We start from the raw sequence: 18,956 nt of genomic DNA on the forward strand, positions 1-18,956 counted from the left end.
GCCAAGTTTATTCTGAGACTAGAGCAGATGATCTACCCACCTTAAAGGTAATAAAATAATCCAAGTGGGTACCCACTTTGCCTGACACTTTGCTTGCACTCTGTTCCTATACCCATAAACTTTGAGAAAAAAGATAACAGGATTTTCCCCCCACAGATAATTCTTCTGTTTCCACTCCTCAGTTCCTCCATCCTTAACCCACAAAAGGTTATACCTCTCAGCAACATCCAATCTGAAGAATTTATACTCTATATTACAAATTATTGATGGTTATCACTTATATAAGTGATCTTTTCCTGCTGCTTCTAGAAAAGAGCAAGTAGGATATTTGCTTTACTAGGTGGACTGTGTAAGTTTTTTAAAATCAATTTATTTGTGCTTTTACACAAACTAGAACATGGGAGCAAATGATTTGTTTCTTTGTGCTTTTGCTACTACTTACTGAGAGAATTCCTTCTTTCCTTCCTTCCTTCCTTCCTCCCTCCCTCCCTCCCTTCCTTCTTCCCTCCCTACCCCCCTCCCTTCCCTTCCTTTCCTCCCTCCCTCCCTCCACTCCTTCCTTCCTTCCTTCCCTCCTTCCTCTCTCTCTTTATCCTATATGCACATGATAGAAATTTGGGTTAATTAATAGGGAGTTAGATATACCTATTACCCCAAATAGGACATTCCCAATGCATTTATATTACAGTGGCTTGCAAAATAAATGCTGGGGTTTTCTGCATGCAGAAATTAAGCAACAGGATTATGTTTCCAGCTATGTTAACTGCCAGTCTATAATTATCAGAGCAACATCTCTCTGCAGTTCATCTTCAGCTTATCAGTCTAGGAGTGCTAAATGTGCACATGTGGGACTTTTATTAAGTCAGTACCATTATTTTGCTTTCAAATTATTTCCTGTTCCTAGAAGTTTATATTCAGTCATTTGAAGACTGTGCAATTAAAGAAGATATCTAACTGAGCGCTTAAGCTCATTTAAAGTAACCAAGCACCTTTCACCTCCTCATCCATCTTGGACTTCAATTCCCCACCCCCAGCAATGTTCATTCTAACTAATATGAGATAATTTTATTTGATGGAGAAGATGGAGGCAAAATGGATTCATGTAGCTTTATGGTCCCTTCTCCTGCTAATGATCTTCCTCATTTGTATTCTTCTCCTTGCTTTTCTCTACATTTTTTCAAGCATTGGTCCATTCCGAACTTTGGCATCCTCCAGCACTTGCTAACGTTTTATGCCATTTTTATATTTGCCTTGTATTATGATTTTCCTCCATCTTCTTCTAACATATTCTTTCCTAGTAACCATACCTTCACATACCATAAAGGGAAGAGATTTTTTTTTTTTCAGTTGTGTTCCTGCCTCTTCAAATTCCTCTGTGGTCATAAAAAAGCCTCTCTTGCCAAAATGTCATGTAGCTATAACCTTGCGTCAGATAGCACATCTTGTTTCCAAAAGCTGTTTTTTGGCAGCTGGTAGGAACATGGATTATTCATATCCACAGAAATCACAATGCCTGTGGAGGATTTGGTCCTTCTCCCCTAGGTTGTGGCTGTGATTGGAAATAAGCTGTTTCATTTGGGCTTCTGCAGGAAGAAGACACCTGGAGGCAGACACAGAAGGAAGAGCGAGGTATTCAGTATGCTCCACGCACTCTGTATAATTTTCTGATACCTGTATAAAATGTTTTGGCTTTTAACGTTTAGCCTTTGGGGGAAAAAAATCATAAAATGAAAAACCACTTTTAATTGACTCTTCAAAAATTACTTTAAATGTGTTCTAAAACTTGGCTTTAAAATTTCTTCATACAGTTTTGACCTACGTTAAGAGATACAGGTACTTTAAGAAAGTGTTTCTGGAAAATTGTATTTGAGGCAGTTTATCAGCTGAAGCCATGGCTAAGGCATTGCTAAGGGAATCTGTTACCCTGGGATACTAATTAACTCCAAATATTGCATATAAATTAAGCTAGCAGCTACTGAAAGAAACAGCTTATGGGAAAGAAAAAACTAAAGAGGTTGGAAAGAAAAGCACTGTCTTTTCTAATTAGAGAAAAAGACATCAGGGGTATGGGAGACACCCTTTTCTCTCCATCCCAGCCTTCTATTCTTTTTCTAGTAGCTTCCATCCTTTTCTCTTTCCTTTTGTTTTCCTTTCTCCTTTCTCCACAGCAGGTATGATTTATTGGTAGCATGACCAGGAAAAGTGTCTCTTCCTACAGGGGATTGCTCTCCTTGTCTCTTTTGTGTGTGTGTGTGTGTGTGTGTGTGTGTGTGTGTGTGTGTGAAGAACATTTCATGTGAGATCTACCCTATTAACAAAAATTTTTGTTTTGTTTTGCTTTTTGTTTTTGTTTTTGAGACGGAGTCTCACTTTGTTACCAGGCTGGAGTGCAGTGGCGCAATCCTGGCTCATGGCAAACTCCACCTCCCGGGTTCAAGCGATCCTCCTGCCTCAGCCTCCCAAGTAGCTGGGACTACAGGTGCACTACCATGCCCAGCTAATTTTTTGTATTTTTAGTAGAGATGGGGTTTCACCGTGTTAGCCAGGATGGTCTCCATCTCCTGATCTCATGATCTGCCTGCCTTGGCCTCCCAAAGTGCTGGGATTACAGGCGTGAGCCACCGCACCCGGCCCTCTTAACAAATTTTTAACTGCACAGTATGATATTGTTAACTATAGGCACTATGTTATACTGCAGAGCTCCAGAACTTATTCATCTTGCATAACTGAAACATAGTTAATCAACATCTCCCCATCTTTAACTTTGCCCAGCCCCTAGCAAGCACCATTTTGCCTCTGCCCTTATGAGTTTGATTATTTTGGACACCTCAAATAAGTGCAATCATGCATTTGTCCTTTTGTCACTAGTTTATTTCACTCAGCATAATGTTCTCCATGTGTGTCCATATTGTCACAATAACAGGATTTCCTTATTTCCTATGGCTGAATAATATTCTACTGTATGTATATACCACATTTTCTTTATCCATTCATCTACTGATAGATATTTAGGTGTCTCCATATCTTGGCTATTGTGAATAATACTGCAATGAACACGGGAGTACAGATACTTCTGCAAGATCCTGATTTCTATTCTTTTGGATATATTCCCAGAAATGGGATAGTTGGATGATATGGCAGTTCTATTTTAATTTATTGAGGAATCTTCATACTGTTTTCCACAGCGGCTATCCATTTTACATTCCCACCCACAGTATACAAGGGTTCCAATTTCTCCACATCTTCAGAAACAATTGTTATATTTTGTTTTATTGAATAATAGCCATCCCAATAGGTGTGAGGTGGTATCTCATTGTGACTTTAAACGACCTTGTCTCTATCATAAAGAAATTGTTCTCTAGATAGATCCCTCCTAGCTGTGTTCTCAAGCTTGCTGGGGCACAAATACCCCAAGCTCCTTTCCTGGAGATTCTAACTCATCAGTTCTGGGGTAAGGCCTTCAGATCGGTATGTTTCACAAGTGTCCCAGGTGATTCTTATGAGCCTACAAATTCTGGAAACACTGCCTCTCCCTCCGAGAAGAAGACCTAGTCCCTGCCCCTGCAGTGGGACACCGGCAGTTCTGACTGGGTAAACTCAGTCCAGTAGGGACGGTGTTCACAACTGAAGCTGCAGGAATTGGCTCTCCTTTCCAGACAGCTTTATTTATTTCACTGTTAAATGTTTTAAGCCTAGTTGTTAGAATAAAAAGTTGACTTTCTATTTTAATTTGCAAATATAAGCATACTTATCACTTATTTTGGGTAAACCTACAAGTGCCTGATTTACTACTTTTCATCTGGACCACTGTATAATCACTGGCCAGCACTTCCATCTGGTAGCAGCACCCCTAATCCCAGGTTTTGTTTAAAATATGATAACCTTTTCTGATCCTCTTAATAATCTAAGCCAAACACTGAAAATCATTATTCCATAGCCACCAGCAGCAAGGAAAACGGCCAAAATAAACATGTCATTTGTACCATCCACCGCCATCCACTCAATCCAGATGTTTAAATGGGTTTGTACAGAAATGTACTCTAAGTATATGCTTTTCCTTTAAGAAATCATGTTTCCCAAAAAGGATCACAGAGATATTGTGTTAAGCCAAAATTCACATACATGTCATCCTCACAGACCTCTGAGAAATGAAAATATGGGTCTGTTATTTGGGAATTTATTATACTGCAATTTGAAAAGTAAACCTATTAGCCATGGTTTAGTTAAGACTATAGATTGAGTAGCCCAAGGCAATAATGGCCATTAGCATCACCCATGTGCTACTCAGTTAAGTGGCCTATTATGTATTCTCAACAAATAGTCTGTGAATAATACAAAGACAGTAATGCCACACCACGCTCACTTACTCCCAACCTTAGAAATACTTATAGCAAAGGGATGCTCTTAAGAAAAGGAAAACATCCCTTATGCAATATCAGGACGTCTCTACTCATGAAATTACAAATCACTTCTGAGTGCCATGGTTCTGAATTCTGTTTTTAAAATCTGACCTTGAGCGAATTTGCCAATTGCTAACTTCTATTGGACTGTACAGAGCTTTTCACTTCTCTTGATCAATTTCACACATTTGCTTACATCTCTTGACAAAAAGAGTTAAAATTATTTGATGAAAACGTTCTTGCAAGCCAGCCATTTTTCAAAAACGGATTCTAGGAAGATTTCTCTATTAGTTCCATAGAAGTGATACTTCAATTTATGACTGTAAAGGAAATAACTGAGATAGGGAAGGAAAGAACTTGTATGAGTAAGAGAGAAATTAGAAAGGCATCATTCATTTAACAAAGATGGAAACTCACATCAAATGTTCCTTGACCAAGCAGCTATTTCCTTAGAACCTTTGTTTTAAAGAAGGACTCTGAAATATCACTGCTTCCTCCAAAGTCCATGAAAAGGGTACTGAATTGAAGATAAGGGTGCATGGCTCTGGGTCCAAGTGGGTTCTCACGCTGATTCGCTTTAGGTACAACTTTGGAAAATCATTTCACTTCTCTGCTTCCGTTCCATCTTCAGTCAAATGGGAGAATAAAAACATATGTCCGACCTCACATAGTAGCTATGAGGAATAACTGTGCAATTTTTCTTGAACATAGTAGACAAGTTCTAATAAACCCCAAGTTCTCCACAGTGACAGCACTATTAATAAATAACCTTTATTCTTCCATATGAGCCAAGTCTTTACCCCAAAACTCAACTAACTACAAGTCCTCAATTCCTAGATTCAAATAGCGCATTGCAGTATCCTATTTTGTATAGGGCAGGGAATTACATTCCAAGGGAGATGAGAAATGATCGAACATAGTTTAACATCCTCATAGCGGGGTGCCCTGAGAGAGGCTGGTTTCCCATGAGCTCTGTTGTGCACCAGGACTCTGGTCACTGGGCAGACAAATGATAGAATATCTATTTTTCTAATAAAGCCAAATAAGGACCAATGGTAGCCCACTTTTTCCATGGTGAAGACCACAGATGTGGAAATACAACACTCTGAATTAGTCACATTAGTAGCCACAGAAGCATAGAACCAAATGGCAGAGAGAAATGCTCTGAGAGCTTACCTACCCTCATCTCATTCTTGATTTCTTCCTCATTTCTTCTTGGCAAAATCAAATAGTACCACAAAAAGAATACCGCTTAATCATAAACATGTATGACTCTGCTGGACTCAGTCACACTATTTAAGACTGCAAGCATACATTAAGACTAAGAGTCAATTTAATGTATTATTTCTAGTGCATTTTTCCTCGCCAAGAATAAGAATAAAACAGAAGGTGAGAAATAATAAAACTAGGAGACTGAAGCACATAATGCAAAATACGTACAAATCTACATATAATCCTAATATGCTGAGAGAACTTCTTAATGAAAATGATTTCATTCTGAGTTGCTGCTAGTTTGATGCAAATGCAGTATGTACCATGGCCCACAAGCCCATGGTTTCACGTAGGTAGAGTATAATGATGAGAAGTTATTCTTTGTTAAGATTTATATCTCAAAGTCAAGCATGCCTTGGTGGCAACAATCATTATTCTCAATGCAGGTAATTCAAACCAAGGAAAAGACACTGTGGAAAAATACAAAATATTTACTCTGCCTAATGTAGCAACTCCTACTGAAAAACATATATGCTGCATATTTATGAGTTGTAGCCCACAGTTGTGGAAAATTCACTACAGAATAAAACCAAATACTGCATGATACATTTAGTATACAGCATGCCGTTTCTGCTCAGTACAAGAAAAATCTACTACGCAGCACCCAGCAGACACTAGGACTAACGGCCTGATAGCAGCAATGTGGCAGGTTGTTCTTTTTTTTTTCTCCTCCAAAATAAAAATTAGAATAGTAGCATCGTTGAATATCCCAATTAAAACCCAGTCCAATTCAAAATTCATCTTCAGAGCTGTCGGCTAAGAGCATTACTCGATCTTGCATGCTGTTGAATTCTCTCTGCTAGAGAAAGAAAACAGAAAAGCATTAAACGCTTCCTGCCGCAGAGCAAAGCTGAGAAACAGGCCCCCTTTAAAAGACACGCTAACAAATGCAGCCGAGGCAGGAGCTACAGCAGCTCATCCAGACCACTGGGCACGTCAGTACCGCTCGAGCATCATTAAACTCCGTGTGCTTTATTAAGTAAATTAGATAAGCAAAGAATGTTCTGAAACTGATTAGGTTTTGCTATTGTTGGTTCCATACCTTTCTTTTATGCCTTTTGAAACCATTTCTCCTTCGGCGATTCATAACCTTAATGCTGTAGAGGGCTCCCAAGATGAACAAGGCTCCAGCTATCCCAACCCCTACAGGCACCAGCATCCCAGACATGTAACCAGCCTGCAGAGAAAAGGAAACACACATTAGGATGCTAAACAGAGCACTGCCCTGGGTTTCTCATTTCTGCTGGATGGCAGCAGGCTTTTAGACACTTTGAATTATCCCGTCTGCTTTGTTATAAGATAAAACTAAACCTAAAATACAGTAACTTTTTAGGGAGAAGGCAACAGAGAGAGAGGTAGGCCTATTTTGGGGATATTTCAAATACATAGAAGCATAGAAATAAATCAACCAGACCTAGTGGCACTTCCAGCCACTAGCTTATGCACATTTGTCAACATCAGGTTCTGATGACAGAAATATAATTTGTATTAAAGATGGATGAAGTAAGCCTCTGAGAATGCCAGGACTACTAAAATGCTATAAATTGGAAATATCAGCCAGAGTCAGGCTTAAAGGAGGTCAAAGTGTCCTCTGAAATACTGTATTTGCTGGGGGGTAAAAAGAGGGCCTTGACAGTAGTGGTCCTCTCTTCTCCCTCTCTCTGTCTGTCTTAGCTGCATTACAGTAAGAGAAGAAAGATGAAAATGCTTGCGAGTAAAAGGGGAGGGCTTCTGAAAACAAGGAAGAAAAGGGCCTGCAAAGGCAAGGGGAGGAATGTTAGATGTTGGAGCAAAGGCAGAAAAGAGAAGGACAAGGAGAGAGTGTGCACACAAAATGGATGGAGTGATTTCTGTGAATGGAATCTCCTTCCCAATAGACAAGACAAAGTTGGAGGGTGGGAGGGAATTCTGAATGTCCCATCCCCCAAAAAAGGAAGTGGCAGAGAAGGACACAAAGATCACTACCAACAACACAATACCTCCAAAAGGTCCTGGAAGTGTCAAATTCATCTATGTCTCCAGTGTCTCCAAGGTGTCACTATGGATACTTTGGTCCTCAGAGAGCAGGATGATCCCTGGACTTGAGTAAGTACCTCAGGACCTACCCAAGCTTAGGGCAAGGCCATTGTACTCAGAGTGATCCCTACACCTTGGTCAATAAGACTCCTATGGGCTAACAGGGTATGTACTAACCTACAGCCCTTTCATGGGGGAACACAGGTAATGGTTTACCTCCCAAGAACCCCCTCCTAGAAGCCTACCCATATAAAATACATAAACAATTAAAATTGTTCATAAGTCTATTCATTTATATGACTATCTTTTAAATTTCTAATACAGCACAAACTGTTTTTAGTATTTTTCAAAGTGAGCCAAAAACAGAGCAGGACAGAGAATAAAAGTTTTCCTGAAAGTGCTGAAGTATGTAGGCTGTGATGTTTTCCCAACATTTCTAGCAGGACATCCAAGGAATACATCAGACCTTGTGAAACGGCAGCACCTTCCTCTTGTATTCAGCCAGCTCCCTCACTGTTTCTGCCTCCCAGAGTCTTAACTTAGGGCAAAATATGGAAATTTTTCCATTAATTTGAGAACAATACCACTGTTCCTCAGCATACTAAGTATTTTTCCCCAAGAAACAAAGCCTAGTCATTTTTCAATAAATTAATATGCTTTGTAGAAGCCCAAACTTTTTCTAAAGTTCTTCCAAATCTACTTAAGGCTTATAAAAACTCTGTAATTTTCCATGTGGGAAAATACTGAACAACAGCAAAGCATTGGTGCTCACACAAGAACTGTGAATTATTTTTAATTACCATTCCCAGTTTACGGAAACACATACATGTTGAAACATGATAACCTTTAAGCCCAGATGATTAGGCTTTTCATGCACAGTAACATTTGAACTTTTGGAAGGTCAACGTGATCAGCCTCTGTGGAGGTCTCCCCATACTCTGTAACTTAATCCCACGCCAACAACATCGGTATTCTCAAATATGTCACCATTTCCGCATTTCTCATTGACACACTTAAGCCTTTTACTTATGGAGCTTTATTTTTTCAAATTGACATATATATTTGTAAATTGACATACAAAACTGTACATACTCATCATGTACAACATGATGTTTTAAAGTATACTTTCAGTGTGGAATGGTTAAATTTGGCTAGAGCTCTCAATTATGTAGATTTCACAAAAATTCAGTTACATCTCTCTTTTTTGTCTCCTCGATTTTTTTTTCTTTTTGGGGGGCATCTGCCTTGCTTTGAAATTACAAGTAAATTACAAGATGGGAGCAAAGCAACATACCATCTTAAGATGTAATTTATTCTTCTTTCTAAACTGACTAAGGGAAAATAAGCTCTTCTGTTAGAATTGCTCATGGCTTGATTTCTTCAGCAATGAAAAGAAATAAGACAACATGCACACAGTTTTAAGTTATAAATTCTGCCTAATACTTTTTCTCTGTTCCAAATAATTGCATATACACATGCCCCGAGGACACCCTGAGAAAGACACAATTGCACCAATGTATTATTCCAACCCGGAATGCATAACCTGAATCGAATCATGAGGAAACATCCAACAAACTGAAAGTATATTCTGTTTTTTAAAAAGACTATATTCTTTAACAATGTTCATGTCATAAAAGATAAACGATGGCTATAAAAATGTTACAGATTAAAGGAAATTACAGAAACATGACAACTAAATGTGTTACATAATCCTAGAGTGGATTCTTTAAGAGAGGAGAAAAAAATGCTCTTATAAAGGATATTTTGGGTTTGTTGAAAAAACTGAAATATGAATGCTAGATTCCATAAAAGTATTATATCGATATTGAATATACTCCAACTAATAACTGCACAAAGATCTGCTTAAAATATACCCTCATTCTTAGGAAATATACACTGAAGTATATAAGGGTAAACAGGCCACAACACATGCAACTCATCCTCAAATAGTTCAGGAAAAAAGAGGAGAACGTGGCAGCAAATGATAAAGCACATGGGGTAAAATGCGAACAACGGGCGCATCCAGGTAAAAGTGTAGGAATGTTCTTTGTACCATTCTTACTCTTGTATCTCATCTGTAAATTTTAAATTATTTCCAAATAAAGTTTTAAATTTTAAAGTAAATTATAAGTCAAAATATTGCTAAATATACTTGTTTTTGTTAGGCTTTGAAGTTTTGTTTGTTTGAAGTCAACGAGAAAGGTATCCTTCCTTCTTAGGATGACATATTTGTTCAGAACCTCTGTCACCAAGAAAGCCATAGGAAACCAAATGATATGCTGTACTGCCTAAAGTCTGCAGAACTGAGACAGCATCCTTACGATTTCTGTGCAATGGTTGTTCTCAAACTCCAGCGTGCATCAGGATCACCTGCAAGACTTGCTAAAATGCAGACTGTTGGGCCCCATTCCCAGAGTTCCTGGGAGGTAGGTCTACGGTGGAGTCTGAGAATTTGCATATCCAACAAGCTCCAGGTGATGCTGATGCTGCTGGTCCAGACCATACATTGAGAATTGCTGCTATAAAGTATAGTCTGGGCCATTCATTTTCTGGATGGTTTCCTTAAGCTAGAAGAAATATATTGGTTTTATTGATGTAAAAACAGGCCTGGTCTTTATTACACAATTAAAATTGTTACGCATCTTCAGTTTTGAAAAGCAATTTAGATGCTGAAAAGATACACTAATGAGTAGCCAAGTTAAAACTTGCCTAACAAGGATCACCGACTTGAACACTTAGCCAAGAGGACAATTAGTGATGGAATTAATACAGGAACTGTCCTTCAATATCCATTCTTTTCTTCTTCTATAGTAAAAGAGCCTCCAATTTGGGAGTGGGCACAAAATAAAGATGACTTCTTGCCTACTGGGAAGCTGGGTACAACCATGTGGTAAGTTTCACCAAGAAGATGGTATGTCAGTGGCATAAGAAAATTTCAAGATATGTTCTATAAAAGGGGAGCAGAGCCCTTATTCTTCCCCTTTAAGAATGACAGAGTGCTTTTATTCTCCCTTTTAAAAAGAAAGGGGTATCATCAGCCTCCCCCTTTTTCCTCCTTCCTCTGGCTAGAATATGCACATAGCTAAGTCAGAAGTGCCATCCAGGATCATGAGGTGACCGTGGGGATGAAGGTCACAAATGGTGGAGTATCAAATAGAAGAAGCTTGGGCCCCTGTCACTGCGTCACTCCCCACTAACCTGTGACTATCTCAAACTTAAAAACAGGAGACAATAGGGGCCAGGCACAGTAGCTCATGCCTGTAATCCCAGCACTTTGGGAGGCTGAGGTGAGCAGGTCAGATAAGGCCAGGAGTTCAAAACCAACCTGGCCAACATGGTGAAACCTTGTCTCTACTAAAAATACAAAAATTAACTGGGCATAGTGGTACATGTCTGTAATCCCAGCTACTCAGGAGGCTGAGGCATGAGAATCACTTGAACCTGGGAGGTGGAAGTTGCAGTGAGCCAAGATCACTGCACTCCAGCCTAGGTGACAGAGGTAGACTCTGCCAAAAAAAAAAAAAAAGAGAGAGAGAGAGAGAGAGATAACAAACTTCTATCTTGGCTAAGCTATTGTCATTGGGAGTGGGGGTGGATTTTCTGTCATTCACAGCTGATCTCAATCTTAATATAGAAAGACTAAACTACAATAACAAAAGGAACAATTCAGAACTTTTGAAAACACCACCCTTTCTACAATCCAGCTAACCAACAGAGACTCAGTACTGAAACAATTAAATGAAGCTAACCTGACAGAGTGTCCTGGCTTGCCTGAAGAGCCAGGTTAGGCATGTAGTTTAGTTTTCAGTTCTAAGGGATTCTGTGACTTTCATCAAAGAGACAACAGCTTCGTACTCAAATAGTTTCTGAAGACAATGACTAACAAGACTTTAATAGATGACGGATGGATAGATGGATGAACGGATGGATGGACAAATAGAGAGTGAGGAAGATATATGTATATATGTGTGTAAGATCTATGTACACGTATCTTCTCAAACTTCAGCATGCACCAGGATCACCTGTAAGACTTGTTAAAGGAAGATATATGTACATATGTGTGTATATACATATAAAATATACATATCAAATTAGCATGTAATCGCTCAAGCATGGACGAAGGCAGGGAATATGGGGAAGATTTTTTTTTTTTTTTTTTTTTTTGAGACGGAGTCTCGCTCTGTAGCCCAGGCTAGAGTGCAGTGGCCGGATCTCAGCTCACTGCAAGCTCCGCCTCCCGGGTTCACGCCATTCTCCGGCCTCAGCCTCCCGAGTAGCTGGGACTACAGGCGCCCGCCACCTCGCCCGGCTAGTTTTTTTTGTATTTCTTAGTAGAGACGGGGTTTCACCATGTTAGCCAGGATGGTCTCGATCTCCTGACCTCGTGATCCACCCGTCTCGGCCTCCCAAAGTGCTGGGATTACAGGCTTGAGCCACCGCGCCCGGCCGAAGATTTAAATTAGTCCCTCCAAGAGTCAAAGATGAAGAGAGAGGCATACATGACAGTCACCACTGGAATCCAAAATTTGCTTCCTACAATTTTTTAATTAAAATATACTGAAAAAAAAATACTACAGAAGAAAGTGATGAGAAAGCTTGAAAAACTTCAAAATAAGCCAGAAAACTAGGGGTCACACACAAAATTATTTCTCTTGATAAAAAGGAGCAAGAAAAAGGTACCAAGATTTTGAGACAAGGTAAGAATAAAGGGTTCATAGGAATAAAAATAGACAGCCTTTCTCTAAAGCTGCACAGATTATTTTAAGGGAATGGTAAAGCTATATATACATGCAGATAAGAAATTTAACAATATCAAATTTCAAAACAGGTTACCCGACAAAATTTATTTTCTTAAGACTTTTTTTTTTTTTTTTTTGGTCTCTTTGTTAAATAACTCAGGATACTTTCTATGGAAACAATGATATATGAATTCCTAGGTTAACATAACAAATCCTGTTTAATTTTCATTGCATCATATTTTTCCCTGAAAAATAACACGAAACACTACCTATGTAAATATATCCAGTTCTAAACTTTCGAAGTTTTCTTCCCCTCCAGTGTTTCTCAGTCCATCTGATCGCAGCCCACCTCTCCTCACAATTGGACCCATTACAAATACCAAAACAGCCTCCATTGACCTCAACAGGCTTAAAATTTTTCAATGTCACTTTTAATTTATATGAACATAAAATAGTCTCATTCTCAAACATTATCTGTGCTAAATTTTACTTAGAAACAGAAATAATGAGAATTAATACAATTATATAAATTTATTTGCAATTGAATGTATTCTTTAATATTAAGCTGTAGTAAAATAATATTAATAATTCAAATGTGAGGGAAATTGACTGCAGGTAATAAAAAAGATATGGAATGCCATCAATAGAAATATATTGAGACTGGTGAACTGAAGGTAACTCAGTATCTGACCACTGAAAAGATTTCCATTTAGCCGAAATCCCAATGAAATCTGAGCTGGGCTGTAATAATGGGATCCGACACAGGCTACAACAAGGAATTCAGGACTCCATCTATATCTTTATGAGTAATTCGGTTTAAAATTACCAAGTAACCAAAAGCAAAGACTTGGAGAGGGTTGAAAATCAAAAGAAAATAAACAATATCAACCTGGAAGTTAACGTTGTCAATCACTATGTAGATGGCAGAATTAATGCAAAAAAAGAAAATCTTTTTCTATAGTTGGCCATTCCAGACAGGTCAGCTCATCAATACCTAGTAAGTAGCAGCACTGTGATAAACTACACACCTAGAGCGTCCCATATTGGAGGAAAAAAAAAAAAAGCCAGAAGGAATGGAATTACAATCCTGAAATTCCCCGAAAAGAAACTTCACGTTGATATGTCAATTATTCTGTTGAGCATATCAAACAAGGTAAATTCTTATACTTTTATATGAGTGAATGGTACTCCAAAGAATAAGGTGTCTCCTGTGTTCCAAAAGAAGGGATTTAAAGGGAAGGCCTTCTTTTTTGCAGGGTACTGCAAGCGGCCCTGAATCTTTAGATAGATTACCAGAATCAGAATAATAAACTAAAGCTCCACTACTCTGAAGATCTTTTGCTTAACAAAGCTATACGCCCCTAAAAATAAATCCAATGGAAGAAAATACTTTTCTTACCTTGTCTTTCAATTTTTCCATCCAGCTTCTCACTAGGAAAAAAAAAGATAATAAAATATAAATAACCATTTTTACTTATATTTCATGGTATTTAGTTAATTTGACAAATTGAAGAGTTTTTTTGTATTAAACACAGTAAAAGGATTAACAGTATAACATAATGGCAATAATGGTCTTGTTTTTATTTCTACTTATTTAGAAATGCAACGGAGAGCACAAACATCCCTCATATCATTATTAGATAAATGGAGAATATTTTTGTTTGCTAAATGTTTTTTCTATTATTATTGAACGATTGGTGGGGAGGTGTGGGCAAAATGAAAATCATCTTTAAAATATCAAGTTCATTTATTCTCTGACACTTTTTCTTTGGCTTTATTCCTCATCTTTCTCAGTTTGTAAGCTCAGTGGGAATGCTGCACTTGAATCAATATCAGAGGGCAGAGATTAAGGTAGGAAGGGAAAATAAGCAAGCCCAGGCTGCCCAGAGCTGGCTCCAAAGAGAAGCAGTTGCAATCATATTTGAAGAAGCAAAGATTGGACAAAAGGCAAGAACAAGAAGTATTTCTGAAAGACATATAACTTGTGAACAGTACCATTCTATAGCAATACAACCACTATGAAAAATAAAAACAATGACCAAGTAATATTTACAAAGCCAACTGAAAAAGGCTGATCAACTATGAAATTGTATGTAGACCATAGTTACAGCCATTTGGGAATACATAAATAAGCCAAGAGTAGAAGGAAGCATCAATTTCATTTTTGAAATAAGTGTTAGAATGGCCATGTTAAGGTTGGTTTGAGTTTGTTGGCGGTTTTTTTTTTGTTTTTTTTTTACCCTTAATTACCTTTCAAAGTCATAATAATGTTTCAACATTGAATGAAGATTTACTTGTAAAAGCATCAGAAAGGAGGAAGAAAAGACAAATATATTCTCATTTTACCTTTATTATCAAACAAAAGAAGTAAGTGTAAAAAGACTTTTAAGATTTCCTGGAATTTTCTCTGCTTTTGAGAAGCTTCAACAGACAGGAAGGAAGGAAGTAGAGTGGAAAACTTTTCTTACGAAGAGTCAGATAGTTAATATCTCAGGTTTTGCAGAGTGTGTAGTCTCTGTCACAACTGTTCAATTCTGTTCTTGTATAACACAAAAGTGGCCATAGACGACACATAAATAAATAGGTTCAGCTATGCTCCAATAACCTTTATTTATGGATATTAAAATTTGAATTTCGTGTAACCTTCAAATGTCATAAATACTTTTCTTTTCATTTTTTCAACCCTATTAAAATGTAAAAAGCATTCTTTGCTCAGGGGCCACACAAAACCAGGCAGCAGGCTACATATGGGCCATGGACTATAATTTGCTGGCCCCTGGCATAGATATACTTTAACCAAGAAGTCGGTGCCTCCATTTACAATCTGACTCTAGTAATAATATATCTGAAAATACTGATGATGGCTGGCGTGCACACAGCTCCAGCCCTTACAAAGCATGACACATGCATTGCATCACTTGAACAGTAAACCAATGACAAACATGAGAGTCAGGTCAGATTATGCTCAGGGAAAAGATGAGGAAACTGGAGCTCAAGAGAAGCTAAGAGACTTGTTCATGGTTAACCAGTGAGTAAAGAGTCATTGGGGCCAAGCACGGTGGCTCACACCTGTAATCCCAGCACTTTGGGAGGCCGAGGTAAGTGGAGTTTGAGACCAGCCCGACCAACATGGTGAAACCCCGTCTCTACTAAAAATACAAAAAATTTAGCAAGATGTGGTGGCAGTCACCTGTAATCCCAGCTACTCAGGAGGCTGAGGTAGGAGAATCATTTGAACCTGGAAGGCAGAGGTTGCAGTGAGCCAACATCACACAGCCTGGGCAACAAAGCAAGACTCCATCTCAAAAAAAAAAAAAAAAAAAGAAAGTCATTGGAACTCAAACCTAATTTTAAAAACCCAGGAGTAAGACTTTTGAACTACCGATTTCTTTTAGTGCTACTACCACTGTTCTCCTTCAAGTTGAAAATGTGAGGATACCTTTGACCCTTCTACCTCCCTCGGGTCCTGACTTTAATCTCTCATGCAGAGCCCTTGTCAAGACCTCTCTCTTGTCCTTCCCTCCTAGCTCCCTCTGTCTCAAAGGGATTCAGACAAAGATGGTGGTGATCAATCAGGATAAGAGCAGGGTCATGGGGAGATCAAAAGAAGAAAGTCTAGGAACCTCTAGAATAAGGCCAGGGGTTAGTGATTCTAGGAGTGGTTCCATAGAGAAGTAAGATCCACCACTGATCCACTGAGTGAATTTGGAGAAACTCTGGACCCACAGTTTCCTTACATAGAGAGATGGCAACATCTGTCTTGCAAGATTGTTGTGAAGATTAGAAATAACACATGCAAAGTGTTTAGTATAGAAATCTAGGGCAGGAGGGGAAGAAAGGTAAGTAAAATATGAGTATTTTGTAAATACATCTCACTTAAGCCCATGACATATATTGAAACAGAAGCAAGATAATGTTTCCAATTCATTCATTCAACAAATATTATGTACATTGTGTTTGATCAGGCATTACGCTCTAAAGTCAGTAGAAGTTATAAAACTAATTCCACTGAGAAAGGGGTTAGGCCACCAAGTCTATGATGAGAAGTGGATGACAAGCAGCAATGTAGGGACTGAAAGAGTGAAGAACAGAGCAGGAAAGCCAGTTGCTAGAGTGCAAGGCAGAACCCACCAACCTTTGAAGCAAGATGCTTGCAATCAGGGACTCACTTGGGTATTATACAACAAATAAGGCAAATCAAAAGAGAGGTGGAGGCAGGAACGTTAATATGAGTACCTAGTGGAGGAGGCAAGATGGTGCAGGATAGGGATAGCCTGGAGAAGAGGAAAAGGAGGCAAAGACCAACTCAGGGTCCAAGGCACTGATAGGCTTGTGTACTGTAGGAAACTCATCGCCAAGAGAAGTATTTTAACTTAGGCCTTATCAACCCAGGCTTCACTGGTAAACTGTCCACATCTTAGGTTCTTAGAGTAAATTTCACAGTCCTACTTTGGATGATTATCTAATGAAGTAATTCTCCACTGAAGGCAAGAAGGCACATCAGTGCAAGATGTTTACATGTGCATAGATATCTGAAGGAGCATGTTCCTTTGATCTAGTTCAGCAATTCATAACACAGAGTGGGAAAGCCAGGCAAAATATTCTTGGCTGGTGAGAGAGGATAGTGAGAAAGTATTCTGGTGGGCATAGGTCTAAAAAGGTTGAGGAAACACTATTCTCAGACTGTGAGCTTGATGATGTTTCCCCATCTAAGAACACGAGATCCTGGAGGGCCATGCCTTGTGCTTCTCAGGTATCCGCCAAGGCCCTCTGCATAATATTAAACACTCAGGTGCTTAATACGTATTTTTTCTTCTTTCAGAAAATATTTATTTAAGTGAGTTCACAATATTTGAGTAAGCATGATTCTCATTCATGAGGATCCTATAAACAGTTTTCAGCAAAACATTCAAGTCAAAATAAATAAAAATTTTATGCAATGAACGTTTTAAAACTTAAGGGGTAGAAAATGATAAGAGAATGTAATGCAAGAAGAAAGAAAATTATAAAGAAATATTTTTGTTAAAAAAAAAAGATGATGGCCAGACACACTGGCACATGCTTGTAATTCCAGCACTTTGGGAGGCCAAGGCAGGCAAATTGCTTGAGACCAGTCTAGGCAACATAGCGAGACTCCTGTCTCTACAAAAAAAAAAAAAAAAAATTAAATTTAAATTTAAAAAAATTTAAAGATAGTTATTTATAAACAGGAAAACTGACAACTGCAATTTTTAAAAAATAGAGAAACATCACAGTAATTAAAGAAGTATGAACAGATACAGCTTTTCAGAGCTACAGAGGGGGAGGGGAGATTTGCAATCTATATCAAAAGCTTTATTAAGGTTAAAATGTTTTATACAAAGCTCCAGTTATAGAAGACATGTATCTTAAACAATCATGAATATTCACAAAAATTTTGTTTAAATCATGTTCACAAAATATTTATACTAGAAAGGAGCATGTAAACAATATTAATATCCAACAAGACAGGATTGGTTTAAACACTCAAGGGAAAACAAAACCTTAGGTTATGTCTACAGAGTATTATATGAAAATAAAATTATTTTTAAAATACTTAAAGGCAAGATGTTGTTCAACTTATATATTGCAAAGGAAAAAAATAGTGTAGTATAATGTGAGCCTGAGTTTGTAGATAAAAAATATTATGTGTAAAATTTGAACAATGCACATCAAAATGTTAACTGAATTAATCAATTCGGTTGACTGATTAATTGGGAGGTAGAATTATGGGTGATTTTTCTTTTATCCTCTGTATTTTTAGGATTTAGCAAATCACAATTTCTCACTACTTTTAAATTAAGAAAAAAACATATTTTACAACAAAACCCCCCAAATTTCCATAAACCTTTGCAAATTAAAGTTGATAGTAGATTGCTGATAGTGAACACAAGAAGTTACAGCCCTTCCACTTGGCTCACAGCTCAGCCCACAGCTACAGATTCACTCTAATCCCACTGTTTTGTTATCTTTCTTGAAATTTTGTTTAATGCAAATCCAAGAGCACAGTGCTATAATAAGGCCTCTGGTCTCCTTCTAGTAGAGAGAAAGGTACACAGAAAAGAAAGTAGGCATGAATGAAGGTCATATATAACAAGCCCACAGCTAATATTATACTCATTGGTGAAAAGTTGAGGGCTTTTCCTCTAAGATAAGGAACATGACAAGGATGCCCACTCTTGTCACTTATATTCAACTTAGAAGTGGAAGTCCTGGCCAGAGCAAATAGGTAAGAGAACAAAATAAAAGCCATCCGAATTATAAAGGAGGAACTTTGGCCAGGCACAGTGGCTAACACCTGTAATCCCAGCACTTCAGGAGGCTGAGGCAGGCAGCTCACTTGAGCCCAGGAGTTCAAGACCAGCCTGGGCAACATAGCAAAACCTTGTCTCTACAAAAAATATAAAAATTAGCTGGGTGTAGTGGCACACCTGCAGTCCCAGCTACTCGGGGAGGCTGAGGTGAGAGGATTGCTTGAGCCCAGGAGGTTGAGGCTGCAGTGAGCTGTGTT

At 38.3% G+C, this 18,956-nt stretch overlaps 1 protein-coding gene across 2 annotated transcripts in view; it reads right to left on the minus strand.

Annotated features, from left to right (window-relative positions):
- Positions 1–5,146: 5,146 nt before the first annotated feature.
- The window catches only part of ARMH4 (armadillo-like helical domain containing 4), a 301,177-nt gene continuing 287,367 nt past the window's right edge, over positions 5,147–18,956 (minus strand). For both annotated transcript variants that reach the window (XM_025393064.1, XM_025393063.1), the window contains 3 exons: positions 13,827–13,858; positions 6,715–6,849; positions 5,147–6,471 (listed from right to left, as the gene is read on the minus strand). In XM_025393064.1, the coding sequence (XP_025248849.1) occupies positions 6,403–6,471; positions 6,715–6,849; positions 13,827–13,858 (236 nt within the window). In that variant the 3' untranslated portion in view covers positions 5,147–6,402. The remainder of the gene's footprint in view (positions 6,472–6,714; positions 6,850–13,826; positions 13,859–18,956) is intronic.

The sequence above is a fragment of the Theropithecus gelada genome, chromosome 7b, assembly GCF_003255815.1.
Source record: "Theropithecus gelada isolate Dixy chromosome 7b, Tgel_1.0, whole genome shotgun sequence".
Taxonomy (NCBI): Eukaryota; Metazoa; Chordata; class Mammalia; order Primates; family Cercopithecidae; genus Theropithecus; species Theropithecus gelada.